The sequence below is a fragment of the Juglans microcarpa x Juglans regia genome, chromosome 5D, assembly GCF_004785595.1.
Source record: "Juglans microcarpa x Juglans regia isolate MS1-56 chromosome 5D, Jm3101_v1.0, whole genome shotgun sequence".
Classification (NCBI taxonomy): Eukaryota; Viridiplantae; Streptophyta; class Magnoliopsida; order Fagales; family Juglandaceae; genus Juglans; species Juglans microcarpa x Juglans regia.
In genome coordinates, this window is record NC_054602.1 from 5254413 (window position 1) to 5275315 (window position 20903).

At 36.7% G+C, this 20903-nt stretch overlaps 1 protein-coding gene across 6 annotated transcripts; it reads left to right on the forward strand.

Annotated features, from left to right (window-relative positions):
* Window positions 1–4613: 4613 nt before the first annotated feature.
* Window positions 4614–19246, forward strand: LOC121266316 (mediator of RNA polymerase II transcription subunit 16). Of its 6 annotated transcripts, none has more exons than XM_041170105.1 (17): window positions 4618–5137; window positions 6994–7062; window positions 7295–7383; window positions 8857–8969; window positions 9260–9361; window positions 9675–9765; window positions 10618–11211; window positions 11972–12590; window positions 12727–12806; window positions 12974–13056; window positions 14588–14824; window positions 15366–15537; window positions 16045–16565; window positions 16738–16914; window positions 17335–17712; window positions 18270–18452; window positions 18931–19246. In XM_041170105.1, the coding sequence occupies exons 1-16, from the start codon at window positions 4890–4892 to the stop codon at window positions 18414–18416; spliced, it is 3720 nt and encodes a 1239-aa protein (XP_041026039.1). In that variant the 5' UTR covers window positions 4618–4889; the 3' UTR covers window positions 18417–18452; window positions 18931–19246. The 6 variants fall into 6 exon arrangements, with proteins under 6 accessions (XP_041026041.1, XP_041026035.1, XP_041026039.1 ...); XM_041170104.1 differs by having other exon boundaries at window positions 18924–19054; XM_041170101.1 differs by lacking the exon at window positions 18270–18452 and having other exon boundaries at window positions 4615–5137; window positions 18924–19246.
* Window positions 19247–20903: the final 1657 nt, after the last annotated feature.

Consider the following 20903-nt stretch of genomic DNA (forward strand, 5'->3'; position numbering starts at 1 on the left):
GAACCAAGAGAAGGAAACCAAAGAAGATATTAAAACTCAACTAGGCAAGGTAAAACAACTTCAAGAGAGGAACATAGGGAATGATCAGAAAGAAATAAAACAGATTCAGATACATGTGAATATGAGATTGGAGCAAGATGAGTTAAAGTGGAAACAAAGATCTAAACAAAGATAGCTCAAAAATAGGGATAAAAATACCAAGTATTTTCACACTTGTGTTTCTCAGAGGCGCAAGATTAATTCTATTAATAGCATTAGTGAGGGTGATAGGCATCTTCATACTACTCCACAAGGTATAAATCAGACTTTTCAGGATTTCTTCACTAATCTGTTTGCTACTTTTAATCCCTCAGGTCAACTACAATGTGTGGAGTCTATGTCATTACTGATCACATAGGAGATGAACAATACTATTTCAGAAGAAATTGTTTGCTCATAGGCACAGGAAGTTGTCCTTAACATGAACCCCATGAGTTCTCCAAGACCATATGGTTTTTCAGTTGGATTTTTTCAACAGCATTGGGATACTATAGGTAAGGATCTATGTGAAACAACCACAATGGCATTGAACACAAATAGGTGAGACATTTCTATAAATGAGACTTTTATAGTCTTAATTCCAAAAACCAAAAATCCCGCAAGTGTCATAAAATGTCGGCCAATTAGTTTGTGTATTGTTTTATTCAAAGTAATGGCTAAGGTTCTGGCCAACAGATTGAAGACAATATTGCCTAATATCATTTTTCCAACTAAGAGTACATTTGTTTTAGGGAGACTAATAGAAGATAATGTAGTAGTTGCATTTGAAACCTTGCGTTCTATGTAGTATAAAATGAAAAGTTTAACTAGGTACATGGCTCTAAAGTTGGATATGAGTAAAGCTTATGACAAGTTGGAGTGGAGCTTTATTGAAATTGTGATGGAAATTATGTAATTCAACAGAAGATGGATTGACCTAATTCTAAACTGTGTAACTGCAGTCTCATACTCTATCGTAATTAATAGACCCCTACAACCAATCATTACTCCATCTCGAGGCATTAGACAGGGTGATCCATTGTCACCCTATCTATTTATATTTTGTTAAGAGGTCCTAAGTTAAATGCTCTACAAGGCAGAAGAAGTAAGGATGATAATTGGTCTACCACTAGGCAGAGGACAAATTCACATAAATCATCTATTTTTTGCAGATGATAGTTCATTATTATGCCAAGCTCCATCTTTGTAATGGACTAGGATGCTACATCTTTTAGGCCAATATGAAATAGCATCATGGCAAAGACTGAATAAAGAAAAGTCATTTCTTTTTTTTTAGTAAAAACATATGGCTCTCAACAAGGGTCAACATTACTAGAATTGCAGGGGTCAGAATTACCAGCTCTTATGATAAATGTCTTGGCCTTCCAGCTTTGATAGGCAGATCAAGAAACAAGGATTTCAAAGAAATACTTGACAAAGTTATAGGCAAAATGAGCAATTAGAAGCTAAAGTTTTTATCACAAGCAGGGTGGGAAATCCTGATAAAATCTATTATACAAGCCATTCTTACTTATTCTATGAAAGTTTTTAAACTTTCTAAAGGCTTGCTAAAACAACTAAATAGGCTAATTAGAGGGTACTGGTGGGGTCAAGCTAACCAGGAGAGGAAAATGAACTGGCTGAGTTGGTCTCAAATGGGGAAGTCCAAAGAGGTAGAGGGTTTGATTTTAGAGATTTTAAGAACTTTAACCTTGTTTTGTTAGCAAAACAAGGTTGAAGGACTACTAAAAATCTAAGTTCTCTGGCATCAAAAGTCCTGTTGGTTAAACATTTTCCTCATTCTACTTTTTTCAATGCCAAGTTGAGAAGCAATCCCTCTTATATTTGGAGAAGCATTTTATCTACTAGAGCTCTACTTCTAGAAGGAATCATATGGAGAATTGGTAATGACAAATCAGTAAGAATTTGGTCAGATCCTTGGTTGCCTTAACCTACTTTACACAAACTTCAAAATGGAAACAATTTATTGGGGGATGATGCTAAAGTGGAGGTTCTTATTCAACCAGAAACCAATGAATGCAACATACCCTTAATCAAAGCAGTTTTCACTAACAATGAAGCTAACCTAATCATTCAGATCCCAATCAGTCAGAACAGTTAGTAAGACAAGTTGGTTTGGAGAAGCAATGCAAAAGGAGTTTTTACAATTAGAAGTGCTTATCACTTACAAGGAGAACTGCAAAAAAGATAAAAAGGACAAAACTATCATAATTCCCACTCTCGAGAAGAATGAACCAGATTGTGGAAGCTTGTCATACCACCAGCAACCAAGAACTTATTGTGGAGAGCATGTAAGAATATTCTGCCTACCAAATTCAATCTTCACAAAAGGAAAATTTTGGAAGGCCCCATTTGCCTAATGTGTCTATTAGAACCAGAAACTACAAAACACGTACTTTGGGAATGTGCTTCAGCTACTGATATTCAGGATCAATGTTCCAGGAAAATTTAGGAAAGTCAATTGTCATACAAAAGTGTTAAGAACTTGTTGCAAGACATGTTCAAAAAGCTAAACAAGGAAGAGATGATTGAACTATCTTTAATTCTCTGGAATTTATGGTGGAGAATGAATGAATCTGTTTTTAAGAACATACTCATTGATCCAAATATTGTGTGTACACAGAGTGAATCAAATGATGTTTGATATTTCTGCTATGGACTCAAGAGATGTTAATCAGACATCATCTACAAACACAATGAGAGTTACATGGGAGTGTCTACCTCAAGATTTCTGTAAGATCAACTGAAATGTGACAGTTGATACAAGTCAGTGTAAAATAGGGATAAGTGTTGTTGTTAGAGATGAGGAAGGCAACTTTTTGACTATTTTGAGGAAGAAACATGCATATTTTCCTGATCCACTTCTAGCAGAGGCCACAGCTGCACTCGGAGCAATCAACTTTGGTCTTAAGCTGGGCATGAGCAAATTAATATTAGAAGGTGACCTTAAAAAGTGGTAAATAAAGTTCATCAGAGGTGGCAAAATGATAGTTATTTTGAGATATTCATTTCAGATATTTCAGCTAGTATGACTAAATATGTTGAGTGTCAGTTCAGTCATATACACACACACACATACATATATATATATATTTATATCGTGAAGACAATTCAGTTGCCCACAACTTAGAAAAGGATATTTATTTATAATAGATTGTATAGTTGATATGGAACATCCTCTTAATTGTTTCCGGTTCTTGCATTAGAACAAGCTATCAATAAATAGTTAGTTCACGAGTAATAAAGATAAAGATCATCATACAAAAAACATAAAAAAATAAATAAAGAAAAAGGATCTTGAGGGTGAGTATTGACCTGCATAGAATAGCTTTTAATTAATTATTATTATTATTATTATTATTATTATTATTATTGTTATTGTTATTGTGGTTGTTGTTTAGCAATGTGAGGGCTATAATCCTTCACATCATCATCATGGTGACACAAATTTCAATGGCTTGACTTGGCTTGATGCGTTTTTTCAACTTCCAGCCTCTCTTTCATTTCATCCGACGTGTAATATATTTTCATAGACCAATTCCAACATATTCAAATATGTTGTTACAGCTGGATTGCGTAGCATCCGAGAGATTTCGTCCCCGCAGAAAATAGGACCATTGGAGAGTCGAGATAAGACAAATGCCTGTAAAACTTGTTTTGGAGATTTTAAGATTTTTTCAAATTTCTTTATAAGAATTTGAGATTGTTTTAATTTTGGGTAAGTAAAATGAATAAAACCTGACAATAAAAGATTGAGTTTCAAACCCATCTGTGATATGATCTATAAAATATTAATATTTTACAAATCAATTTAGATAATTTGTGATCATTTAAACAAAAATCTTAATATTTATATTCAAATACATTTTAATATGATCTATAAAATATTAGTATTTACAGAGCAATTTAGATAATCTATGATCATTTTTAACATCTAAAAGGAGCCTAAAATGAGAAGAAAGGGAAAGAGTTTTCTTCTTGCAGACATATTGACTTGGTCCTGTCGTCCGTATAGACCCCATTTTTACGTAACAGTAGTAGCTCTGGAGGCTGAAATTGTCCCAGGAGCCTTTTGAATGTAAACAGTGAGCAGAAGGAGGACACATCTTCACGTAGTGTTTTGAGCCAAGGCAATTTTTCCAGGCAAGATTGACAAAATATCTTCTCCTAGCCAATCAACTCTTTATCAGCATGGGCGCTCCATCCAACTGGCAACAACCCAGATAGTCGATGTTGCAGTGCGTGCTTTTAAGGACGACTTTAGTGCCAAGAACATGGGGCTGATGCTTAAAAAGACACTAGGAAGTTTTGTTCATAAAACAAGTTCATATATCAGAACAAATTATTATATTTTATGTTCTTATTCTATTTTACGCTGTTGTGAAGATGTTTTATTATTCCTAAGTTATAACATTTGAATTTATTATCTTAAAAATAAAAAATCATTAACGGTATACCGTTTATTACACGAAAAAGCTTTTGTCACGTCGTGTGGGAGGGAGTGCGCTTCGTTTGTTTTTGTTTCTAAATGACTGATTAAAAACATCGGGAACAAAGCGAGCAGCACTGCCTGCCCCTCCCAATCACAGGGAGGCAGAGAGAAAGAGCTCTTACGCAAAAGCTAGCCCTAAAACACAGACACAGAGACACAAAAATTAAAAAGGCCGAACCAAAATCCAAATCGTGAATCCTCCCCACTCACTCGCACTAACCCCACTACTCTCTCTCTCTGTCACTGTAGGGATATCTGTCGCCCTCAATTGCGACTTTCCACCACTCACATCTCTCTCTCTCTCCTTCTTTCTCACTCTCTCGCTCTTTCTTTATATAAATTAGGGTTTTGTTTGGCGATGAGTCAAGATTCGGGCCCTAAGGAAGCGGAGGACGAGCCCGCGGCTTTTGAGTCCATTGAAGTTTCCAAGGGCGCTGAGGATACCGAACCGACCGCTTCCGCAGAGGAGGACGCCGTGGAGAAGCCCGACGATCCAATGGATGAGGACTCTGTGAGTCCCGCCACCGTCTTCTGTATCCGGCTTAAGCAGCCCCGCTCCAATTTGCAGCACAAGATGAGTGTCCCCGAGCTTTGTCGCAATTTTAGGTAATTTTTATCGAGATTCTTGCCCAATTCAGCGAATTACGATGGTTTTTTTTCCTTAATTTGGTTTTGATTGTGTTTGGGCTTGAGTTTAGTCTACCCGTGCTTTCCGTACTAGCTGGTTTTTTTGAAGCTTCTCTTTTTTGGCCTTTTTTTTTTTTTTAATAATAAATCTCGTGGCCTTTTAAAAAGCAAAAGGCAAAATACTTCTGATGGAATTACTTCCCAAACTCGTAAGTATTATCGGAGTTTACCTCAACTTTCCAGCTGCTTTGAAAATTCGGAACAACTTGAAGGAGATCAGGAATGAATAAATTGTAGGAAGCGAATTGCTATCCTAAAGCTGCGGGCTAGAATCGCTTTTTGATGATAGTGGAGACTAATGAATCTGTGAAGGTGCTTACTCGGCAGTTTTAATCCTGATACAGTAAAGAGATCTCCTCTCTTATCTCTAAGGTCTTGATGTAGTAGTTTGAATGCTTCCATCCCTTGCTTTACTAATAAGTTGGAAAAAGAAAAGTTTTCATGTGAATTATGTGAAAATAATCACAAATGGATGCTTGCCTCGTATGGTGTATTTCAAGAAAAATGATTGATAGGAGCTTTGAGGACCTTGAACGGATGCTGGACGAGCTCAAAACTTTTATTTATTAATACTCTCTTCCTTTTGGGCATCTTCTATAGACTAGAATGGGCTTAACTTTCATGATCTTCTTGTATCTTTTCTCCTTCTAGATAGTGTCTCTCTTGTATGCATGTTGTGTACTAGGGTTGTGCCCTTCGCGCTTTCTAAGAAAAATGTAATATTTCAAAAATATGTTGCAAATTTTTCCGACTCTTATACTCCATGAGACCAAGTACTCAAGGAGTTGATACTTTGTGGTGGGTACCTACCAGAAAAGGTACTTTTTCAGTTCGTTTTTTCTATAAGGCCCTCACACAACTGCAAAATAATCACTTTCCATGGAGAAGAATTTGGAGATATAAGGCACCTCCTAGGGCGGCATTCTTTGCTTGGACAACGTCTTTGGGAAAGATCTTGACGATAGATAATTTGCGAAAACATGGGGCGATAGTAGTGGACTAGTGTTGTATTTGCAAACAATTTGGCGAGATTATGGACCATCTTCTATTACATTGTGAGGTCGTTAGAACATTATGGGTCGAGGTATTCAGACGAGTAGAGCTAGCCTGGGTTATGCCGGCAACAGTGGTTGAACTTCTGGCATGTTGGACGAATCTGGATGGTATTCCACAAATCTCAGCTGTGTGGAAGATAATTCCTCTATGTATTCTTTGGTGCATATGGGAGGAAAGAAATGATAGGACGTTTGAAGACATTGGAGGAGATTAGTTTACTTTTTATTAGAACCTTGTTTTTTTGGGCCAAAGCTGTAGATTTTAACAGCCTCAATTTTCATGATTTTCTTATTTCTATCTCTTCTTCCTAAATAGGTGTTGTCTCTTGTATACCCTTTTGTGTACTTGGGCTATGCCTATTCGTATTAATATAATATAAATGTTTACTTATAAAAAAAAAAAAATCATTGACTTCATGATAACATTGCCTTGTGCCAGTTGTTGTGTGATTTAAAAGTTCTACTATATGACATTCCTGGTGTATTTTTTAATAAGTAATAAGAAAGCTATCATTACAAGCACTAAAGGCGCAATAAGTATACAAGTGAAAAATTAAAACTTAGATTTTGCTTGCCCATCTGAATTCATATGCTTATCTTAAACCGAGTTATATACTTTTTTGTTCATATGCTAGTGAAAATTTTGCTATTTGCAATTTTCTAGTTATTAAGTGAAATTTTGCTTTAAGATTTCAATATTACTTTTGTTTGTCTTTCCAGTGCTGTTGCTTGGTGTGGGAAACTGAATGCCATAGCTTGTGCATCAGAGACTTGCGCAAGAATTCCGAGGTTGGTATACTTTTTTGAGTTGCCCGTGCCATTTCACCATATTATATAGATTTATGTGTTAGAATTCTCAGAGACTTGCACAAGAATTCTGAGGTTGGTATACTTTTTTGAGTTGCTCGTGCCCTTTCACCATATAATATAGATTGTGTGTTAGAATTCTTATGAAGAACTAGTTTTGTTATGGCGTTATGGTATGCTTACAAGTCTCCCTGTTTGTATCTTCATTTTGCAGTTCTAATGCAAATCCACCATTTTGGATCCCCATACATATTGTGATCCCAGAGCGACCAACTGAATGTGCAGTGTTCAATGTCACAGCTGGTATCTCCATGCACATTGCCACTTTATTTCCATCATTGGGTTGTGATTTTTTAAATTGTTCGATCTTGTAACTATGTACAGCACTATTGCCGGTTCAGCATTTTTAGTGTGCTTCCTCTAGGAGGTCAGGAAAATACTTACTATAGGATTTGAAATCTAGGTGCTCACTGTTCTGATCTTGTGCTGAACTGCTTCTGTTAGTATTGTTCTTTACATTTGTGCTGTGCCAATGGCTTTATTTTGACCTATATCTTCTTATTATTCTGCTTTTAAGAATCCTAAATTTGGGAGAAGCTAATGCTCTTACATTACCATTAAAAGGCCTGGGTTAGAGAGGAGGTGCATTTCAAATGGGGAGCTGGTGTAAATAGTTCCATGAAAACCATATGAATACAAGAAGAAAAAATGTGTACTTCCTATGTACTTGGGCTATGCCTATTTACTTCACTCGGTAAAATTCGTCTTACTTATAGAAAAAAAGAATACAAGAAGTAAAAGTTGGAGATCTTAAACTTGCATGGTTCAAGAAACACCTAGTTACATTCTAATACTAGAAAAGCGAAGACAAGAACTCGTTTACAGCCCCTCCCTTGAGTACAATAGCGGAGAACCAGCTAAGCAAAGTGCTTATAAAAAACTTCCAAAATTCATCTACATTGCGTTCCCTATCATTAAAGCACCTCTCGTTTCTTTCCAACCAAATACACCACATAATACACAAAGGCATCATTTTCCATGCGGCTTCCACTTGGGAACAAGTATGAGTTTGAAAGCTGGTCCAGCTTGCTAGAAGGTCGACCACTGCTTTTGGCATAACCCAGCTCAGTCCAACCCTTCCAGCTAAGCAAGTATGAGTTTGAACTCTGATCCTTTTTTTATGCACATATATTTAAAACTGCAAAATTTTAATAGGAAACAATATATACAATTTTATAGCTCCCTGAGCGAAAACCCCAACCTCAATATGTCCACAATTTAAATGGAATTGTTTTATGCAGCTTCAGATGACCTTCAGTTCGTATGCTAGTTATTGAAGCTATAAAATTGTATATATTGTTTCCTATTAAAGTTTTGCAGTTCTATATTTGACGGTGAAACCTCTTTATATCATAAGCAACTTAGATGTATTGAAAACAATGTCTTATTTTGTAGTTGAATTCATTGATTTACCTGTTCCCTGCTGTTATCACCACCTTTATTGGTGCTATACATATGGAATAGTGTCCAACTTTTATCATATGGTCTAAGTTTTGTATACTCCCTGTGTACTTGGGCTTGACCTTTTTTTATATCTTAATATATTTCTTCTTACTTATAAAAAAAAAAAAAAAAATATGGTCTAAGTTTAGGATGTCCTTTTGGTATAGCAAGTGTAATTTAATGGAAATGGAACTCATTGTCATGTTATACAAGGGGGGAGGGATTGGTCAGGCTTTGTTACTTATGATTTCTTGCATTGAATACCTTTTCCAGATTCTCCACGCGATTCTGTTCAGTTTATTGAGTGGTCTCCTACTTCCTGCCCCCGTGCCTTACTAATAGCTAATTTTCATGGGAGCATAACCATTTGGACTCAGCCTTCTCAGGTAAGCTACGCTACTGAGTTAATTCTCTAAATACTTGTGTAGATGGCTTTTCACTAGAAAAGTTATTACCATGGGTTTGCATAATGAAATAATGTTGGCCAGTGAGTTTGACTTCTTTTTGTTTAGGCTCTTTTCCCTGTTCGCGTGTCCTTTTGTCTTTATATATTTTATCTGTTTTTTTACTCCCTGTATACTTGGGCTTTGCCTACTTCTATGAATCAAATTTCTTGATTACCTATAAAAAAATATTTTAGCTGATTTTCATTATTAAATGCGGTCTATTCATTCAGGGATCAGCTAGTCTGGTACGTGATGCGAGCTGCTGGCAGCCTGAGCATGAATGGCGACAGGATATTGCAGTTGTTACAAAGTGGCTATCAGGGGTGTCTCAGGTATTTGGGCAATTGCTGTCTTCCATGTATATAACATACGTCAATTATGTATCTATTTGCTCTGTATTTCATTATGTATTTTGGTGGTTGGATTGTAATGTTTTAGCTGCACTAATGGTTGCCATTGAGCTTCTTGTCATGTGGACAGAAATAAGATCAAGCAAATTTAATTGCGCCATATAGAGTTGATATATCTTGATTTCGCTCTATTATTAGAAGCAACTTATGATAAGGCATAAATTCTTCTAAGCTATGTTTTTTTGTACTTTTTAGCCTTTTTTACTTATTTATTTTTACTTCTTTGAAAACTCAGTATAGGTGGCTTTCCTCAAAAGCCGGTACCGCTGTAAACTCAAAGTCAGCTTTTGAGGAAAAGTTCCTTTCACAGCAGTCTCAAACTTCGGGTATGTTGAGGAATTTAAGGTTTGATGTGCATTATATTTAACTTTTAGGATATGTTTACTTTCTAGTTAGTAAGAACCTCAAAACTGGGTGGTTCAGATCCTGGAAATCAAATAAATTTGATTGTTACTGGGTTTTTTTTGTTTTCAATAGTTCTATGGTTTTAGTTTCTTAATGTTGTACTCATCAGGGTGAGCCTAGTGACCAAAGGCCGTTTTCGGGATGAGCTTTAGATTCAGACATCCTGGGTTCGATTCTGCACTAGCATTTTCCCTGGACTACCTGATACATAGTTCCGGTAGATGGTTTCATGTATCCGGGATTTAGTCCCTAGGGGTGGGTTTGAAGGGCCTTGCGTGGTGAGGTTGCATGCTATAAAAAAAGCATTTCTTGAAGTTGCACTCATAACTATGCTGCCTAGTGAGAGGATGAGATTCTGAATCCTAGATTGTTGAGAAGGATATAGTTCATTTCTTTTCTTTATTGTTACTTATCAAAAAGTAAAATTTTTTCTGTTGTTTTTCTGCTGATAGTTTTTTATGTTATAGCGCCCTTTTAAGGATGCACTGTACACATAAATAAAGTATTCTCTTTCGAAGTTATATATGACAAAAACTATGTGATATGAACAGAAGCTGAGAAAATTTAGTGTTACTTTTAAAAGGTGGGAGAAATTAATGTATCAATTTACCTCATTTATATGGGTACAACTGCTAGCACCATTACCATTATAATGATGAACAATAATGTCTTCCCAATTAGTGGTTGTCTGATTTTTCAAACAAACGTGTCTTAAATCTGGACACTGCCATCAAGAATGTTATACCTGATGCAATCTTTGGTTTTTGTTTCAGCTCGGTGGCCCAACTTTCTGTGCGTCTGTTCTGTTTTCTCATCAGGCTCTGTTCAACTTCATTGGTCACAGTGGCCTCCAAGTCAGAATGGTGTAGCATCGAAGTGGTTTTGCACAAGCAAAGGACTTTTGGGTGCTGGACCTAGTGGGATAATGGCTGCTGATGCCATCATAACAGATAGTGGTGCTATGCATGTGGCAGGTGTTCCTATCGTGAACCCATCCACTGTTGTTGTTTGGGAGGTCACTCCTGGCCCTGGAAATGCATTTCAAGCAACTCCAAAGACAAGTTCAAGCAATGGGGTCCCACCTTCACTTAATCCTCCCAGTTGGGCAGGTTTTGCCCCTTTGGCTGCATATTTATTTAGTTGGCAAGAATATTTAATATCTGAAGCTAAGCAAGGAAAAAGGACTGATCAAGATCTCAATGACACTGTACCACTTCATTGCTCACCAGTTTCAAACTTTTCTGCTTATGTGAGTCCTGAGGCTGCAGCTCAATCTGCAGCTACCACTACATGGGGTTCTGGGGTTACTGCCGTTGCCTTTGATCCAACCCGTGGTGGTTCCGTGATAGCTGTTGTGATAGTTGAGGGTAATCTATATATTCTCACTTGAAATATATTTATTATTTAGATTCAGTTTCATACTGCTGCTGAAGTGGAGGCATTTGTTTATTGATGATATTTGTTTGAGTAATTCAAGGCATTGATGATGGCATGCTTTTCCATTAGTAACAGTTGCTTTGTAATTTATATAGATGTATTTTTTGTGTAAGTATTTAGATGTAATTTTTTATCCATTCAAAGTGTCCCAATTTTCCCCCTTTCCGCCCTCATTCCTGTGTAATATACCGGTTAGTTTTGCACAACGTAGTGATTATTTTTCACGTTTCCATGATATGATCACACAACCAACTGAAAGAGGATAACCGGTAAGTTTTGACTTATGCCCTGTCCTCTATCTTATGCTAGCTTGGGCACCCTTCAATTAAAGTCTTTTTTATTGCTTCATAAAGGTGCAGAATATTGTGTGATCCTTCTTGTAGATATATAATATGTACTTTTTCTTTCATATAATTGTTTTTTGAATCTTTCCAACTTTCAATTGTTCTGAGATGTGAGCACATTAACAGACATGAGGCATAAATACAAAACCTTATCTGTTATTTTTTTTCAACAAACAGACATATAGGCATCTGGCTTTCTTTCCAAATTTCACAGACTTGCATTTCTGGTTTTATTTACATGTATAGACTTTATAGAATGCTGGATCTGATGCCTTGTGTTCTCTTCACTTCTCTTCACTTACCATGTAAATAGATTTAGTGGGTTTAGCTAGTTTCACTTGTGCAGGACAGTACATGTCTCCTTATGATCCGGATGAGGGTCCTTCCATTACAGGATGGAGAGTGCAACGTTGGGAATCATCACTTAAGCCTGTTGTCCTCCATCAAATATTTGGCAACCCCACTTCTAGTTATGGTGGGCAAGCACCCATGCAAACAGTTTGGGTGTCTAAAGTGGATACAAGCATTCCTCCAACTAATGATTTTAAATCTCATGAGGCAGCCGCAACAGGTCCCACTTCTGATGTAAGAAAGACATCTGATCTGACTGTTGATAAGGGACAAAAAGTCATTTTTGATCCCTTTGATCTCCCAAGTGATGTTAGGACACTTGCTCGAATTGTCTATTCTGCTCATGGTGGCGAGATTGCTATTGCTTTTCTGCGGGGTGGGGTCCATATTTTTTCTGGTCCAAACTTTGCACCTGTTGACAACTATCAGATTAATGTTGGATCTGCAATTGCGGCTCCTGCCTTCTCTTCAACAAGCTGCTGTTCAGCTTCTGTTTGGCATGACACTAGCAAGGACCGCACAATGTTGAAGATAATTCGTGTTCTTCCTCCTGCTGTTCCAAGTAGTCAAGCAAAGGCCAACTCATCAACCTGGGAGCGTGCAATTGCTGAGAGGTACTTAGAAAGTACTTGAGAGATATATTATGTGCCAGGAGTAACTTTTGTAGTTCACATGTCAGTGCTGGTGGATATTTTCATATAAATTATCCAAGTTTTGCATTGTGGTGCTGATTTCTATTTGTTAGGGCAGATTTTGGTGGAGCCTTTTGGTTGGAGTTGATTGGTGGGATGCTGTTGGCTGTACACAGAGTGCTGCTGAGGACAGCATTGGTAAGAATATCTAAATGCGCTGCAGTATTATTGTGTGACTGAAAGTTTATAGTGCAAGAGAATTAGAAGATAAATTTAATATAATTATGTTACCTTTTTTTATGGATTTTCCAAGATTAAGTTTATAGCAACTCTTATTGATGACAATGGTTCTTGTTTGCTGTCAGTTTCTCTGAACAGTGTCATTGCAGTCTTGGATGCGGATTTTCATTCTCTTCCTTCTACACAGCACAGACAACAGTATGGTCCTGTATGTTTCTCTGCACTCTTGCCTTCTTAAAATCTTGTAATTTTGTTCTTTTTGATATTTTTAGTGTTCTTTTTTCAGCTTTTGGAAAATTTTGTTTGTCAATTTGTACTTGCAATAATGAATGCGTGTTTTGCTTGCTATTGTGGAATCTTCTGATCTTTTCTTTTTTCAAAGAGTATATTTCTGGATGTATATATTAAAACCCGCATTCATTATTGGATGTATATTTCTAGATGTATACAAGAAAATCCCTAACCCATATTTTAGAGAGCTCCTACTGTCCCAAAAAGCCCGCGAAAAAGTACCCAAAATACATCAAGCCCGAGTTGGAATAAAACACACCTCCCCAACCCCAACCCAATGTTTCCCGTAGCCTAACCTCCACCCGAAACACTCTCTATGAGAAAGATGCTCTATGGAATAAAACACCCTCTATGCCCTCAACTTGAGCTACCGCCCTTAGCATCATAGTTGATTGCACAAGAAAGACGCTTCAACTCCCTGCTTTTCTTAAAGCTTGATTTGGTATCACGCGAGTGGCTTGCCTCAATTGCAGTGAGTGGTGCTTTAAATTGGTCTTCACATCCTCCATGTGAAATTCTCACAATATGCTGAATCTCATTAACCTTTTGCAAAACCCAATCCGAAGATGATACATCTATATTGTTTAATGGAGGAAGAGATACCAAGGGGACAACATCTTCCCCCGACATAGTTCCCGACGTAGTTCCAAACGGCACCAACGATAAACCCTTATTCAAATCCTGTGCCTCCTTAACAACTCCATTGGTACTCTCCATTGGAGATTCAGGGTTGGCAGCAAGTCCCTTCACCTCTGGCAACCTTGTATGTGCAACTTCAACGGACCCTACTTTAGATCTCAGCGTTACACCATGATCAAGTGACGGAGCTGTGGACGGCCCAGCAACCAGAGCCAAGGGTCCCATCGTTGTTATCTGTGTCTTCCCATAGTGCTCCAAGCCTTCCACAGACTCTAGAAGACATTATTAATATGTTTTAATACGACATGTTCCGGAATATATTTGGTAGTTGTGATCTATGGTGAAGTTATGGGACATTCACTAGAAAGTTTCTGCTACTGCTGAATGACATTGCAATGCTCCAATTGCCATCTAATTGAGGACATTATTTTTCTATTATAACATTAAAATGACCTTCGGTAAAGTTCTGGACTGCAACTTGCTTTAGAATTGATATGAAGAGTCGACATAGGTGGCCTTCCTGTTTTCCATATCTCTAGCTGACACACATTTGTCATGTAATATTCTGAAAGCTTAATGTTGGCTTGGAGTTGTCATACTGTCTTATAGGATGCATCCTGCCAGGGAAGAAAGGAAGGGTGTTATTTTGATGCTCATTAACTTCACTTGTTTGGTTCACACTTGTAAAAAAAAAAAAAAAAAAAAAACTTCTTTGGTTCGTAATTTTTATTCACTGGTACTTATCAAAAAAAAATTTTATTCACTGGTTTTAATTATTCATGAAAGAGACTTGGTTTTGCATTATGCAGAGTCTAGACAGGATAAAGTGCAGGCTACTGGAAGGTACAAATGCACAAGAAGTTAGGGCAATGGTTCTTGATATGCAAGCAAGGTTGCTGCTGGATATGCTGGGGAAAGGAATCGAATCAGCTTTGTTAAATCCTTCAGCTTTAGTACCTGAGCCATGGCACGCATCTGGTGAGACGTTATCTGGCATTGATCCTGAAGCAATGGCTGTTGAACCTGCACTAGTACTGAGTATTCAGGTTTCCCCTTGCTCTATTCCGACTTTTCGGAATTTTCATATCACCTGTTGTGTCCTCAATCTTTTCCTTCATCTTTTTTTTTTTTTTTTTTTTTTTTGCCAGCTCACTGAAATTTTAAACACTTAAGATCTGTTGATGAAAGATCTGCCAATGCTAGTGATTATTTCTTTGTTGTCTCGTAGATCCCGGTCCTATAATGTGGTGTGGTTGTTTTCTTTGCTGATATGATGTCCCACCCTCCCCCCAAGGCTGCTCCCTGACTATTAGATAAAGTAAATATTTCAGTAAATACTATGGAAATGCAGTAGGGTTTTGGCTATATCTAGGCCATATAGCTTAGACAGTGAAACCTAAGCAAAGCCATTTATGTTGGCCAGTTTTGGGCTGATAATTTCAGCTTTAGCCTTAATACTGTCATTTAGCTGGCCAAAGGGATCTGTCCCTTCATCAGCTAGTTAATTTGTTCCTTGATATGGTACTTCTATTTTGTTAGAGTTTTCCCTACTCTTTGAGCTTTTCTAATTGTTAGAATATAATGCAGGCATATGTTGATGCTGTTCTTGATCTAGCTTCACATTTCATTACACGCTTGAGGCGCTATGCAAGTTTCTGCCGCACGTTGGCTAGTCATGCGGTTACTGCTGGCACTGGAAGCAATCGCAACATGGTGGCTAGTCCTACCCAAAGTTCTGCAACTCCTGCCACAAGTCAGGGTCAGTATGTCCCATGTTTCAGATGACAATTAAAATATATAGAAGAATAGAATTTCATTGGTTGGTTAAATCAGAGGAGAGGTCAAATTCTAGAGTACTAACTATACGTGATTAAATTAAAAAATTGAGCACATGGTGATCAGTCACACACCATTTTTGACCTACTTAAGAGATGAGAAGGATTGGTACAACAATGTTTTTTGACCTACTCAAGATAAAGTTGCAAGAAACAGGAATTATTATTCAAAAAAAAAGTCTCAAGAAACAAGCTGCTCCCTTTATGTGCATTTTCTGAGAACTTGCTTCCCCTTTCTTCATTGATGTCAATGCTGCATTTCTTTTTCTTTTTCTATAAGTAATGCAGTTTAATTAAAAGCGCAGAGGGGCGCTACCCTTGTACACAGTATACAAAAGGATACACCCAACTACCACGAAAAGAAAAAGAGCAAGAGTTTAAAAATTATCTTTTCTGCATTTCATCTAACCATTTAATGCCATATTGTCCAGGAGGTCAAAGTGGTACTGCAAGCTCCACAGGAAGCACCCAAATGCAAGCTTGGGTACAAGGTGCTATTGCTAAGATCAGTAGCACAAATGACGGAGTGTCCAACTCAACTCCAAACCCTATAAGTGGTCCATCATCTTTCATGCCGATAAGCATTAACACAGGAACTTTTCCAGGAACACCTGCTGTTAGGCTTATTGGGGATTGCCATTTTCTTCATCGATTATGCCAACTTTTGCTTTTCTGTTTTTTCTTTCGGCGAACACAGCTTCCCCGCTTTCTTTTGGGTGCACAGAGAAATGCTGAAACAAATATGCAAAAACCTCAGCCCAGTGCTCCTAGCAAGTTGGAGGAGATCAATTCTGTCTCTGCAAAACCAGCTTCAGCTGTGGCCAGGTCGGAAGATGGTCAGATATCTAGAGTTAATCAACTCCTACCTGGGGCAAAAGGAGTTGAAGAAGGACCTGCTGGCCGGTCAAGATTAGGTTCTGGAAATGCCGGTCAAGGATACACTTTTGAGGAGGTGAAAGATGATGCTCTTGTATCAATTCAAACTCCACAGAAATGAAGCACCAAGTATTTTTCAAATATGGAAAAATGAAATTTGTTTGATTCATGAACCAAGAAAAATTGTCTGGTTTCATGTTCATAACGAGACAAGGTTTGACGCAGAACTCTGCATTGATGTCATGCAGGTGAGGGTCCTTTTCCTTATACTTATGGATCTTTGTCGGCGAACAGTTGGCCTGGCACATCCCTTACCTGTTTCTCAGGTGGGGAGCAACAACATCCAGGTGCGGCTGCATTACATTGACGGAAATTATACAGTACTTCCAGAGGTTGTAGAAGCTTCCCTTGGCCCACATATGCAGGTAACTGTGCATTTTAACCTACTTAAAAACTTGCTGATCATAAAGAAGCTAAAATCAGGTTGGCTATCACTATTTATTGATGATTCTGCCAAAGAGTAGAGTAATCCTGTATTGTTTTGGAAACCTCCAATATAAATGAAAATCCCTTGGGTAGTAAAATGTTATACTGATAAGAGTTTGGTAGATTGTACTTATCACAAAAAAAAAAAAAAAAAAAGAGTTTGGTAGATTGTGCTTTTCTACTACAATTTCGAAGGGCTGTTTAGAGCTTGGAAGTCTGTAATAAAATTATGTGCTTGGGCACTACAACTGAACCTTAACTTCGTCCAGACTCTGCTTGCTTTGAAGTTTTTGTAATCAGTGTCATTTTTCTTGTTACCTTTTGTTAGTTATTCTCCTGAACTTATCGACATTCTGCAGAATATGCCCCGGCCTAGAGGTGCAGACGCTGCTGGTCTGTTACTCCGTGAGCTAGAACTCCATCCTCCTGCTGAAGAGTGGCACAGGCGGAATATGTATGGTGGGCCTTGGTCTGATCCAGATGATATGGGTCATCTAGATGACTCTCCCAAGCTAAGAAATTCTGGAGACCCGATTGATTTCAACTCATTGGAAAATTCAGATGTCTATTATGGTCCCCATAGCCTGTGGCCGAGGAAACGCAGGATGTCTGAAAGAGATGCAGCTTTTGGCTTGAACACTTCTGTAGGACTGGGAGCATATCTTGGTATAATGGGTTCTCGTAGAGATGTTGTTACTGCTGTGTGGAAGACTGGCCTTGAAGGTGTTTGGTATAAGGTTTGATAGCCTCCTTGTTTCTAATTGTTGTCCTCTTTCTGCTGCTTTATTTGTTTTGTCTTGAACTTCCAATGTCCCTGGTAGATTAGTGTCCTTTGGCTTAGAATCACTTGATAAAGATGTGCAGACATTAAGAATATTCCATAATGTATGAACAGATCAGCAGAACTATGGGTTCCACCTAAAAAATTCTATAAGTATTGGGTACTATTTTTTTCTTTTAAAATCACTGATTTCTTAGATCCACTTGAATGAAAAGATCCTTTAGCAAACACCAAAAAATGTGTATTTTAGGCAATGTTTGCACTTCTCATCTATTTATTTATCGGCAATATCATGAAAAGTACTGATACCTGAGAAAATTAGTGAATGCCGTTGGTATTTTTGCATTAGTTATGACTAGTGTTTGAGTATAATCCTACATACCTTTTGTGTGTTCTGTTCTGTTTTTTCTTTTTTCTTTCTCATCCTCCTTCCCTCCTCCCTATGCCATTGTGCTTGCATGTGCTCTTTCTTCCTAATCTAACTTTGTGATATTTTGACTTCTTGTGATCCAGTGTATAAGATGTTTGCGGCAGACTTCCGCTTTTGCTTCACCGGGTGCTTCTCACCCACCTAATCAAAATGATCGGGAAACTTGGTGGATCAGCCGCTGGGCTTATGGCTGTCCGATGTGTGGTGGAACATGGGTTCAAGTTGTATAGATGACTGCGTCACTTCATGACATATTTGTCTGTTAGGTGCACTCCCCCTCCCTCCCTGCATAAATGGAAAACAAGCTTCGTGGTGATGGATACCTATATTGTAGTTCAATTACTGACATTTAGAGGAGACATTGATTAGGAATTTAGGTGGATAGAAACTTCGGAGAAGATTTTTTTTTTCTAGAGTGACCAATTTCACTTGGATCTGATGATAGTACCATGTTATGTATTAGTTTAGTGTGTCGTGTTCCTGTCATGCAAAAGCAGGATTCTGTCAAATCTGAAATTTGGGTTTTGAGGTCAACATATCCCCAGGATGACTTTATTTTGCAAATTGTATTCCATTTTCTGGCAATTGTAAGCTACGAAGATTTTTTTTTTTTTTTTTTTTGTTAATTTAATTGTCGTTTGATAATGTTTATGACATCCTCTTTAGGACATCACAACGTTTTGTGGTAAATCTCATTTTAAATACCTTGGCCTTTCCTGATTCTCTTCAATGCCCAGTTTGCAGATTTTGAAGCTTCTGGCTCAAACCTTGATGTATCTATTCTGTGTATTATTGGGAAAACCTCTTCCAGATGGATAATTTTATTTGTCTACATCACTGTTACCAAGAGATTATTGACAGAATTCGCTCTTGATAGAAGGAAGTATTTGAATCTGGTCGTGATGGAAGGATTTTTGCTTGAATGGTGCCAGCCTGCTCTGCATCGGCCAGCAAATGCCTATTACAGCAACATCTTGTACTTTTCAAAGATACATTTTTATTTTTCTTTTGGTTTTCCAAGGATATTTCGAGGCTATAAAAGGTAGAAGTTTGGGATTTATCATCTTCACACACTTCATACTTTTTGTTAATTTTTTTTATTTTTTGGTTTTATTCTTCTTAAACTAATTGATTTTTTCTTCACTTTATCTATTCACTATATATTTGGTAAAAGAAAAAAATAAAAAAATTATGTGTTGTGTGGTGTAAAGTATGAAGAATATAAATTTTCTAAAAAGGTATTCCCTTCGTTCTCCGCATGGTCTATTGTGCTGTTGTTTTTTTAACATTTTATATAACCGAAATATGAACAGTTGAGCCGACTGCGAGAAAATTCTACACACATACATGCAAGAGATTTAAAAATCAAGCCGGTGTTAAGCTGTAGTTAGGCATTATCAAAAGAGATTCAGCTCTTAACGGTGCTTCAAGGTAATCGGGAACCTAGCAGTTAATTCCTGTTTTATGTTTTTAAATTAAAAAAACAAGAAGGCTCTATAAGTAAAAAAGTATAAATTTGTAAATGACGTAATAAAGACCAAGTGAAAATTGGAAGCAATATTTTTGAAAAATGATAAAATTAGGACAGTAAACGAGTTGAGCCAAGCATGTTTTTGGCTTGTCGAGTTCGGCTCGACTCAAAATACTCAACTGGCTTGAACTTGAGATTTTTTTTTTATTCTTTATTCGAGCTCTCAATAAGTTCAACTCTCAACTCGAGCTCGTCCTACAAACGAGTTTGAGTTGAGCCGGGCTTGAGTTAGAATTGTTTATTTTTTTTATTTTTTGAATAAGATTTAATAATTAATAAATTAAATAAAAAATAATAAAAGATCTAATATTGAATTTATACAACTAATAAGTATAACTTCTATTGAATTATAAAATTTTAAAAAAATTAATAAATAATTAATATCTAACTAGTTGATATTTATCCAGAATAACAATATATTATATACCTACATATATTATTAATACATACACTTAATATGATAGTATATATCTATTTTATATATAGTTCCCACATATTAGTATATGAAATTATTAAATTTTATCGACTAATTATTATACAAATGATAAAATATACCTATTAACTATATTAACTATATAGATATAAGTAATTAGATTGCAAATTATATATTTAATTTTAAAAGTAGTATGCTTGTATTATTAGCTAATACATATATATGTATATATATAGGTGTATGTATATATTTATTAATATATGAACGAGTTTTAATCGAGTCGAGTCGAGTTTTGTCGGGTATTTATTTTCACATGTTGAGTTTTTTTTTTTTGAACGAGTCGAGTTCGATTTGAATTTAACCGAGTAGGCCATCGAACAGACTGATTCATTTACAACCTTAATAATAAACACACATAACTTTTCATAACACTTTACACTACAATATTTTTAAAATATGGGTATAAATTACCTTATAAAACTAACATCATTTTACAAAAATATATTTATTTTACATGTATTGTAAAATATGTTGTGAAATGTATTGCGTGGATTATCGATCTTTTCAATTGTGTCTTGAAATAATTATCATTTCTCTATAAATATTTCTTGTAAACAAAACGAATGTGAATGATAATTACCTGTCTGGATTCAGTTTAGTAGTCAAAGAATGGATTTAAAATATAATTTTAATGGATGGATCAAGGGGTGGTTTATTCGGAGTTTATTTATCAGAAATGGATCTGCAAAACCT

Bases quoted from the DNA above. Each gene is read 5' to 3' on its own strand.
- LOC121266316 (XM_041170101.1), top strand. From the start codon at position 4,890: ATGAGTCAAGATTCGGGCCCTAAGGAAGCGGAGGACGAGCCCGCGGCT. The intron at 12,591-12,726 runs GTACTTAGAAAG...TTGTTAGGGCAG, and splicing joins GAGCGTGCAATTGCTGAGAG to ATTTTGGTGGAGCCTTTTGG. The intron at 16,566-16,737 runs GTGAAAGATGAT...GATGTCATGCAG, and splicing joins AAGGATACACTTTTGAGGAG to GTGAGGGTCCTTTTCCTTAT.